At 51.4% G+C, this 10,654-nt stretch overlaps 1 protein-coding gene across 1 annotated transcript in view; it reads left to right on the top strand.

The window, feature by feature from the left end:
- Positions 1 to 9,685, top strand: part of Kremen1 (kringle containing transmembrane protein 1) — a 72,551-nt gene extending 62,866 nt beyond the window's left edge. Inside the window, exons 7-9 of the mRNA XM_028758121.1 lie at positions 1,617 to 1,826; positions 2,963 to 3,047; positions 6,238 to 9,685. Of these exons, the coding sequence (XP_028613954.1) occupies positions 1,617 to 1,826; positions 2,963 to 3,047; positions 6,238 to 6,406 (464 nt within the window). The 3' untranslated portion in view covers positions 6,407 to 9,685. The remainder of the gene's footprint in view (positions 1 to 1,616; positions 1,827 to 2,962; positions 3,048 to 6,237) is intronic.
- Positions 9,686 to 10,654: the final 969 nt, after the last annotated feature.

The raw sequence follows: 10,654 nt of genomic DNA, 5'->3' as shown, positions 1-10,654 counted from the left end.
CTACTGGACAACACCCCACCTTCCACTGCACAACACCCCACCTTCCACTGCATAACACTCCACCTTCCACTGTACAACACCCCACCTTCCACTGCATAACACTCCACCTTCCACTGCACAACACCCCACCTTCCACTGCACAACACCCCATCTTCCACTGCATAACACTCCACCTTCCACTGCACAACACCCCACCTTCCACTGCATAACACCCCACCTTCCAGTGAACAACACTTCACCTTCCAGTGCACAATTGGTTTATATTTCAATTTCACTATTATATTAATTTTGTTCACTTATTTTAGGTTTTATTTATGACTATGAGTGTATACCATATACCACATATGTGGGGTGCTTCAGGGGCTAGAAGAGGGCATCAAATTACCGGGAGCTAGAGGCATAGACACGCAGTTGTGAACTGCCTGACATGGAATGGATGCTGAGAACCGAACTCAGGTCCACTGGAAGAGCAGGCCACTGGGCCCTCTCCTCAGGCTCGCGTTAGTAGATTCAGTGGCAGTTGTGTAGATAGGCTAGATGGATAGATAAAAAAGGAGATGAGGGGTGGAATTGGAAGGCTCCCAAGTGGTCATTTCATCCATCCTCCTGCTCCCAAACAGCAGGCAGTCTTGCAGACTAATCTACCATCATTCCTCAGAAATACACCCTCTGCCCCCTGACAGGAGCCTTTGCTAGCCTCTGAGAAGAAGCACAGGTATCGGACCGCACAACTTAAAAAATTTGGGGGGCTGGAGAGATGGCTGAGTGGTTAAGAGCACTGACTGCTCTTCCAGAGGTCCTGAGTTCAATTCCCAGCAACCACATGGTGGCTCACAACCATCTGTAATGGGATCTGATGCCCTTTTCTGGTGTGTCTGAAGAGAGAGAGCTAGAGTATATTCACATACATAAAATAAATAAATAAATCTTTTAAAAAAAAATTTGGTTAATGGGCTACAGGAAGTGGGACAGACTGGAGCAGGTGTGGTCAGGTTTGCCACAACAAGGAGGTCCTGCAAGCATGAAGCTGGGGAAACAAGAACATGGACTCAGTATCTGAAGAGACCAGTCTCAACCCGAGGCTCAGCCATCTCTCCTTGAATCCCGTCAGGCCTCCTCAAGCAGGAGTAATGCCACACATCTGTAAGACCAGCTTGAGGGTAGGAGAAGCTGGAAGATTAACAATTCAGGGTCATTTTCAGCTACATAGCTGGAGGCTAGCCTGGGCTATATGAGACCCTGTCTCAAAAAGAGGAAAGTACTGAGTTCAGTGTTTAGGTGATTGCTGAGCAGGCGCCCTGGAATGCATATAAATTCTGAGTAGGCGTGGTGGCCTCTATCTGATTCCAGCCTTGGAAGGTGGAGATGGGAGTCCTAGAACTCGCCACACTGGGGAGTTGTGCATTTTTAGATTCTGCCTCACTGAGTAACAAGGAGGGGTGTTCAAGATGAGTCCCAGCATTCACCTTGTGCCTACGTGTACACCTACACACATGCAGAACATCCTCTCACACACAGAGAAAGAAAAATAGAAAAGGCCTCATCCCATTCAGAGGACCACCCTCCCTCCTGCTGTCATACTCAGTTTTGTATGGTTGATTCTTTTGCTCTCCTAGCCACCAAGGAAGAACTGCCACAGGAGACGCCTGCTATCAACCAGACCCTGGCAGAGGTGATCACCGAGCAAGCCAACCTCAGTGTTAGCGCTGCCCACTCTTCCAAAGTTCTCTATGTCATCACCTCCAGTCCCAGCCGCCCGCCGCAGACCGCCCCAGGTAGCCATTCCTGGGCACCATCAGTTGGGGCCAGCGGCCACAGAGTGGAAGGTAGTTCTTTTAACACTTACGGAAACAAAGGTGCTTGTGGGTGCTTCCCCTTCAGACACAGGGTGGGATATTGGCCCTGCAACCTCTAGTCTGCACGGCCTTTGAGAGAAATGCTTTCCTTAGCTTAGCTCCCCTAAAAAGATAGCTTCTGTGTGCCTTCGGTAACTGCGATTAGCAGCTAAGATGGTCTCTTCATAAAAAAACCATCTTGTGAAAGCATCTTTCTAGAGCCCTGAGGTAAAGCTCTTCAAATCCGAGGACTCAGGAGGTGTATACAGGGCTGGAGGTCGGCTCAGTGATAAAACATGCACCAGTGGGGGGGGGGGGGGGAGGGGGGAGTGATACTAAAGATACAGAATTCCTTCTGAGGTGCCATGTACTGTACTAAACAATGGGCCATACACTGAGCCAGACAAAGCCCTGCCCCTCTCTTGTCCGGACACACAAGCCCGCTCTCCAAGTGTGGGCAGCATACGGCCAGACACTGCTCCACTTCTGCAGAGTGCAGTGCACACAGATGTGAGGACAATACTGTGCATGTTTCCTGTGGGTTACCAGTGGGGGAGGGGAAGGACTGCCAGGGGTGCCGAGAGCTTTGAAGAGAAGCCCTGCAGGGGAGACCACTGGCCATTGTCTGCTCTGGCTACGCTAGTGTAGTTTCCTGGTTTTCCGCTGAGGACGCGTCCCTGAGTGGGCTGGTACACTGAGGACTGCCGTCTGTCATTTGGTCTAGAAGACTTCACCACAGAAGGCTGGGGAGAGAGACCTCCAGCCCCACATTGTTTGGCTGTGGATTCCAGTAGTGTTTTACACATCTGGCTTCCCGCTGCTCAGATGAGAAAACTGGGACTGTAAGATTTCTAAGTCACTCACTGCTCAGTTCCAGTGGCAGACAAATTTACCGAGCCCCTTTGAGCCCTAACTCTAGTGTCCAGGTTTTACCAGAGGGAGTTTCAAAACAAACAAGGCAAGGTCATATGAAAGCTCCATGCTCACCCCAGCCCTGAGTTGCTCCTGCTGCCAGGTTTGCTGGCTGCTCCCACCTGCAGGACCCCCAGAGCCACTTCTGCCCCTGAGCTGCCAGTCTCCTTTGGAAAGTGAAGACAAATCTGGTGAACTGTGCTTTGCACTTGCAGGATGGACCGTTTACGGCCTGGCGACCCTCCTCATCCTCACGGTCACAGCCGTTGTAGCGAAGATCCTTCTGCACGTCACATTTAAGTGAGTAGAAGTGCAGGCAGAGCTCAGTGTCTTTCTTCTGTTGCTTCTTCATCTGTCTGGGGACAGTTTGACATCAGAACAGGATACCAGAGGCCGAGTCCTTGGCAGCACAAGGCAGAGAACACTGCTTCTCCTCCCAAGAGAGACAGGTGACAGGACCAGTCACACTGAGGTTGAAGGATGCTGTGTCCAGTAGACTCGGTTTCAGCAAGGGTTGAAACCATCCTGGTATAGGAAACAGCAATTACCTGTTTGGGGGCTTGTCTGATCCCCCAAACAGGTGTATTGAGAGGTGTATTTAAGAGTCCAGCTTCCTAGGACAGTACCATGCATCTTCTTTTCTCCCTCCCTCCCCCCCTCCCTCCCCCCCTCCCTCCCTCCTTTCCTATCCTTTCCTTTCCTTTCCTTTCCTTTCCTTTCTTTCTATCTTTGTTTTTTTGTTGTTGTTGTTGTTTTGTTTTGTTTTTTTCGAGAGAGGGTTTCTCTGTGTGTAGCCTTGACTGTCCTACAACTCACTCTGTAGACCAGGCTGGTCCAGAACTCTTAGAGATCCACTGGCATCTGCCTCCTGAATGCTGGGATTAAAGGCATGTGCCATGACCACCTGGGCCATGCGTTTTTCTTAATGCCTCTAGAAAACAAGGAAATCTTACAAAGATAATTTCAACATTTCAATTAGTGCTTAGAAATTTCATCAATTTATTTTTCATAGTTCCGTATGTATACATAGTGTATTCTGGTCACAGTCACCCCATGCATCTCTTCTCCCCTCCTGTTCCTGTCACCCCCACCAGGCTGCCATCCCACTCCCATGTCTTTCTGTCTTGCTTTTGTTTTTACTTTGTGGCCCACTGCACTTAGCCAGGGCTGCCCACATGGACATGGGTGTGAAGCTGTTCACTGGAGCGTGAGCAGCTCACCACTGACTACACCCCTGAAGACAATGGCTTCCTCTGCTCCAATAGCCCTTGACTGCCATTAGCTCCCCTGGGTGAGGCTGTGGCCCACGAGCCCCTCCTCCACCTGTGACTAAATGTTTGGAATCATTCAGTCTTACACAGATCCTATGTGGCAGCCACAGTTGCCACGAATTCCTGAGTGCCAACGCCATGTCGAACTCACGGGCCAACATTTCCCCTCGCCTGGCCCTCGTGTCCTGCACTTTGGAGGGGTGAGAGCTGTGTCCGTTTTAAGGCTGAGCTTGTAGCAGTCACGTGTTCTCAGCACTTGCCCAACCATGGACTCTGCAGTAATGGCTGTTTGCTGTGGAGACCTTGGTTAGTGCAGCACTGACACCTGAGCTCTTGCTTCACTCAGTACTGCTTGATGCCCAGGACCCCGTGGGCTTGCACGTGCCCAGGCCTTCTTTCATTCCTGGGCCATAGCTCCCTGTGCCCTCTGTTAGTGTCTGAGGCTGTTGGCCTGTGTATGCCCAAACTGTTTTATCCCCAGTGTGCCAGTAAGTACACATTATTTCTCAACATATATTTAAGCCGTGCTCAGTGGCATACACCCGAAATCCTAGCTACTTAGAAAGCTGAAGCAGGAGGGTTATGACTGAGACCAATATGGGCACCTTATCAAGTCCCTGTTTCTGCTAGGTACCACAGCTCCTGCCTGTGCTCTCCCTGTGCAGTAGGCGGACAGGAGTGTTGCTACAGTTGTTACACTGCCTGTTCACAGGAGCGTGAGCAACTTATCACCAGCTACACCCCTGAAGACAGTGGCTCCCTCTCCTCCCCTGGGTGAGGCTGTGGACCATGAACCCTTCCCCACCTGTGACTAAATGTTTGGAATGATTTGGTTCACTGGTTTGAAACCAGCCTTTTCTACTAATAAATCCCAGGCCAGCCTGGGCCACAAAGTGACACAAAACAAAAACACAAAAACTAAAACCTATCTCAAAGACAAAAAGAAAACATACAAAGGCTTTACCCATCAGTTCTAACAAAATTGAAGAAAGAAATAGCTTTCTGTGTGCATTGCCTTCCAAGCAAAGGCATTCTCTTGCAGTGCTGTCTGTGTGCCTGGAGAGCTCTTGCTGTCTCTAGACACCCACTTACAGACCTCCCTGAACGTGGGGCTGTGGTCAGGCCTTGTCCCATTTGCCTCTTCCACAAATGTTTACCCCTGAAAGCCGGCTGTAGCCACTCTACTGACCTCCCCCTGCAGCACTCTGAACCTTTTCAGTAGAAATACTATCCTTATTGTTGTTGGCTGAACCACCTTTCAGACAGACAGACAGACAGACAGACAGACATGCAGAGAGTGAAATGTGAGGGAGTGTCAGTTTCAGAACACCACATGGATGCCAAAGCCCAAATCTCCTAAATCCATTTGGTAAAATGGTGTAGGACTGGACATAACACGTCTTCCCGTAGGGTGTGTACTCTAGAGCAGGTCTGCAGCTCCCACCCTACCCAACGCTCTGCTGCTGTGAATGCTGGGAAAGAGAAGTGTCTGCGTGTGTCCGCACAGACAGAGCTTCTTTTCAAGGCTTTTTAGCCGTGGTTGGCAGACCTCACTGATGTAGAGCCTGCACCCTCAGAGGACCAGTATGAATTTTAATGTTACAACTCACATCCGAGGAAGTCCCTCAGGGCCCAGTGTCTCACAGCAGACTGAAGCAGGGCTGAGGCCCTAAAGCACATGCCTGACTCCTCTCAACACTGGAACCCCTCTGCAGCCTCCCTGTTCCTGTCAGGAGGGGAAGAGCAGGATGGACTAGGAGCAGGGCTGATGTCAGGGCTTGCTGCTTCAGTCAGGACTTTTCCCTTACCCTGTTAGGTGGGTGGCCCTCTAAATGGCATTGGCAGACAGTACTCTTTACCCTGCCCTGCCGGCCTCCGTGCCCACAGGCCACTTCTCCACCGTCCACATATTTCATCCTTGTTTGTTTGATTGTTTGTTTGTTGAAACCGAGTCTTACTACATAGCCCTGGCTGTCCTGAAACTCATTATGAAGACCAGGCTGACCTCAAATTCAAGAGATCTGCCTGCCTCTCCTCCCGAGCTCTGGGAGTGCACATGTGCATCACCACACCCAGCCTTCATCCTTAACTCTCTAAGGCAGCCAGTGCCCTTCCCAAGGCCTAGCCCCACAGGCAGTGTCACAGGTACAGGAGCCTCGGGAGGAGGCTGTTTGAGTGCTTTCTTCAGATCTACTGGAAAATCTGTTTTTGTTTGACAGATCTCATCGTGTTCCTGCTTCAGGAGACCTTAGGGACTGTCGTCAGTCTGGGACTTCTGGGGAAATCTGGACCATTTTCTATGAACCTTCCACTACAATCTCCATCTTTAAGAAGAAGCTCAAGGGTCAGAGTCAACAAGATGACCGTAATCCCCTTGTGAGTGACTGAAGCCCGGCCACACCTGGATGGGAGACTCCACTCTAAGCTCAGGCTTGCTGGGGCCCTTTCCTCTGAGAACTCCCCTGCCCCTCCACTCACCTCCATCTCTTTGGGGCGCCCTGCTGCAGAGGCAGTACAGCCTGGAGCCCTCCATCACCTACAGCCTGGCTGCCCTGCAACTGTCTCCACTGGGGATGTTAAGACCAGGCTGGGCTGAGAGGACACAGCTGGGCCTCATTCTAGAAGACTCGTGGTGGTGGGTAGGTGTAGTGTATGATGAGTTTTCTTGCTTCTTCTCTATTCTGTCCACATACAACTTAGTTTCCCCTGATCTTTACAGTTTGGAACAGAGCCAGATGGAAAGAATTCTCAGGTTTTCTTAAAGGTTGGCCTGGTTCCCCACCAAGTGTGTTCTCAGGGGCATTAGCACCCCAGAGGCCCGGTCTAGCCTTGGAGCTTTCTCTGGTGCTAAGATGTGTCATCTAGTCTGAGGGGACTGAGAACAGGGCCACAGGAGATGTTTTCTTTCTAAAGGGTTCTTTTCAATACCCACTGACCTATGGGGCAAGCCTGAGGATTGGTCCATCTGTTTGTCCATGGAACAGGCACAGTGAACTTCTTGTATACTAGACTTAACTCACCAGGCCCTCAAGTAGTTCCCAATCCTGTGGAATCTGAATTCAGCCTGTCTTTCTGTCCTCAGCCAAATCTTACTTCAAAATCAGGAGTTTAAAGACAGGCTGTAGCATGGAGCTGGGGCAGTAGCTCAGTGGTAGAGAGCTTGCCTTGCGTACATCAGGCCCTAGGTTCTATCCCAGGACTTCCAGAAAGGGGGCGGAGAAAGAGCATGCGGGCAGCATCTGTGGTTCCTACATGAGGCGTCTATTATTTTAAAAGAAGATCAAAACTACCGAGAGCTTTGTCCTTTGTCCCTTATCATGGGCACAGAATAGTTAGGAGTAAGGGCTCTTGTCTTGCCACATTGTCCCTTAGACAGGGAGGCAGATGACAGCAGTTGGCAGGAAAAGGCCAGGCTTGGGAACTGGAGATCCCCCCAGGAGAGGCTGAAAGACTGAGAGCCCCAGCTGCAGCTCTGAGAGGAACTTCCCTGATTGAGAAGGCCTTCAGTCTGGAGTGGCCTTTGTCAGCAGCAGCCGAGAGGAACAGCCTGTGCCCTAAAAGTGGACCTTGGTCACTGTCCTGCCAGCCCTTGAGCCTCTGCTCTCCTGGAACCCCATGCTCACCTCCCCTGAGTCTCAGCCACTGCCACTGAGGCCTTTCGTAGGGTTTGAGCATCTCATCTGCAGCTGCTGCCCCCCAGGACTATATGGGACCATCTGGGAATCATCCTCAAGGAGAGGCAGCACGAGTACAGGCAAGGCAGTGACCAGAGTTGATGGGTAGAGAGGCAACTGGAGGAGGAACACTCTATCTCTACAGTGGGCTGGGGTGCTGGCCCAGCTCTTATGAGAGGCCTGCAGGAGTACAGAGCTACTGGGGGTCATCTTCTCACTTTGATCTGGGAAAGGCTACAGGCTCCTGGGTGTGAAGACAGGCCCACCACATACGAAGAGCACTGGAAATAGACTGACAGGAGCAGGTTCCACTCCAGGCTGTCCATACCATTTGCAGGCTCTCCCCTGAGAACAAGAGTGCCATGTGCATAGTACATAGAGGATGTGGGTTCTTTCCCCGGGAAGGCTTGCTGGCCAGGACATTTGTTCAGCTCATATCGCTGGCTCCTGGCTTCCTCTCGGACACCGCTCACCTGCTTCTTCATATCTGAGACACAGGAAGCCAAGCCCCAGTGTGGTGGCAGCTGCAGCTCAGCAGCCCTGTATTGGTGTCCCCAGGAAGGGCAATGGATGTGCCCACGCTCTTCTTGCTGCTGGCCTGGCCCAGCCCAGCCCTGCAGGATCCACTTCCTCTTGGAGGCTGGGGGGCACCCAAGGAAAATCAGCCCACATCCAACAACAGCAGGGGACAGTGGGAAGGGCTGTAAATCATCCAGGCCAGACTTCAGAAATGATAGTCACAGTCTGTTAGAACCTGTAGACAGCCAGTCACAGAGGGCCTTTGTGCTGGTAAACACCCGCCTGGAGCCAGGCGCAGAGGTAAACCTGAGGGAGAAGAGCAGCTCAGAAGAGACTGCTTGACCCTCAGAGACATAGCTGGAGGCATAGGTGCTCTGTGCTCTTCCCTTCCTGTCTCACTGCTTACAAAGCAGAGACAGAGTGGGAAAGAAGCCTGTGTCCTCTCCCACATCGGCAAGGATGGGGCTGAGGCCACCTAAAGTGAGCAAGGAGCCCAGACCTTCAAAATGTGGGCTCTGGCTTCAGACTCCTCAGCCAAAAGCTCTCGAAGATCAAAGCTCTGGCGGGTACAGCTGTCCTGGCCTCGGGGCCAGCCCATGGGATGTGCCTGGGCCAGGTGCCACCCCATGCCTCACTGTCATCCCAGCGGGACCCCACCTGATGCTCCTCCTCAGCCTGTTGCCAAGGACAGTCCACACTTGACCTTCAGAGCACTTAGAAGTGGATGGCCTCCCAGACTCTGTCAGCCTCTCTGCTGGGCCACACAGGTCTCCCAGGCCAGCTCCTCACTCCACAAGCTGCCATGGTTACCTGGCTCTGTGTCTGGAATCTCCTGCTTGGTGTTTGAGGTCTGCTTTGCGTACTACCCTGGGAACTGTTAACCTCCGATTGGTCCCTTTGTGTCTTTGTTTACTGTCCTCTTCTACCTCCAGGCTACTCTCAACCTAGCTGCTCTGGCTGAGGGTGGGGGGACCTGCCAGCTGCACCCCACCCTGGTCTGCCAACAGAACCTGGAGACCTCACACAGGCTCCTGTCTTGCCAAGCTGGAGCTGAGCACACTGGCCGAGGCTGAGTGGGGCAGGGCGGACAAGTGGGAGGACAGTCTCTCATGTCAGAGGGTGTGTCCGAAGGAATACACAGAGGAATCCTTTCTAGCCAGCACAGGGAGCTGCCATCCTGCCACCTTCATGGCACCAAGACCTTCCCGTTTCCAATCTCACCCTCCAGCAGGGATATGATTTTGGATGACAAGGCTTTATTTGTAAATACGCTTTTAATATGCAACTTTGAGAATAAAATAGAAACATCATGTATTTTAAAATATAAAATGAAGTGTGACACTGTATACAATTTAATATATATTTTTAGGATTTTGTTATTTAAGAAAATGGAATGTGATGGTACTTTTACAAAAGAGAGAAAAATATTATTTTTACTGTTTGAAGAAAATAAATATTCTCATTGTTGTAGAAACTGTGGTGGGGCCTAGGCTGTCATTTTTCCAGGGTACCCTAAGAGTCGGGCCCCACAGGACAGAACGGAGTGCTGGAGCGCTTCACCCTCCCAGGCACCGGGCTTGGCATTGGCCGCCTTTCTCCTGCTGTCTCTGGGTCTTGTCATTGCTTGGCCACAGCTGAGGCAGAGCTGGCAAGCTCTGAACACCAGGACTCCAGATCAGCTCCACATGCAATATGGTAGCCTCAGCTAATCACTGTGGTACCCAGCCTTTGCTTCCCGCCCTGGAACAGCGGTCACCCCAGATGATGGAGCCCTGATGGAGAGACAGTGCAAACATCCCAGGAAGAACTGAGCCAGCCTCCCAGAGTAACATGTACCTCTCTGTCCCCATTCTCTCTGTTGTTGGTTATTGTTTTTGTTTTGTTTTGTTCTTTGTGATAAGGTCTTCCTCTGATCTGCTGCCCAAGTTGGCCTCAAACTCTTGGGTTGAAACATTCCTCCCCTCTCAGCCTCCCCAGTCACTGCGCTACCAAGTCCTTTTCAACCCTCTCCTTAAGTAAGCAATGCTTTATCAGGGTCCCTATTGCGCCAACAAGGAAGATGTCTCAGCGAGGCAGCGTGGGTTGGTAGTCAGAACATAGACCTGTAGTTAGCTGGCCAGCGTTCTGATTCTTCTATCCTTCAGCTTGAGGTCAGCAAGAGTAAACCAGGAGGACTTCAAAGAGTTCCAGTGGGGACTGACATTTGAAAACTCAGATCAGGGTGAGGAGACCAAAGGACCAGACCAGTGAGAAGCACTGGAGGTACATGGGTCCAGCCAGGCAAGAGATTCCAGGGCCTGGGCATGCCCCAAACCAGCACCATGGAAGGAAAGGTTGGCCATGCCCATAGGTCTGGCATGTGCTTGGACCTGAGTGCTCAGGTTACATTCAAACCTCTCAGCATGGGACTTCTGTGCCTGTTTGATACTAACACAGGCAGGTG

This window comes from Grammomys surdaster, unplaced genomic scaffold (assembly GCF_004785775.1).
Source record: "Grammomys surdaster isolate TR1022 unplaced genomic scaffold, NIH_TR_1.0 126187, whole genome shotgun sequence".
Classification (NCBI taxonomy): domain Eukaryota; kingdom Metazoa; phylum Chordata; class Mammalia; order Rodentia; family Muridae; genus Grammomys; species Grammomys surdaster.
This window is presented reverse-complemented; position numbering and strand designations above follow the sequence as displayed.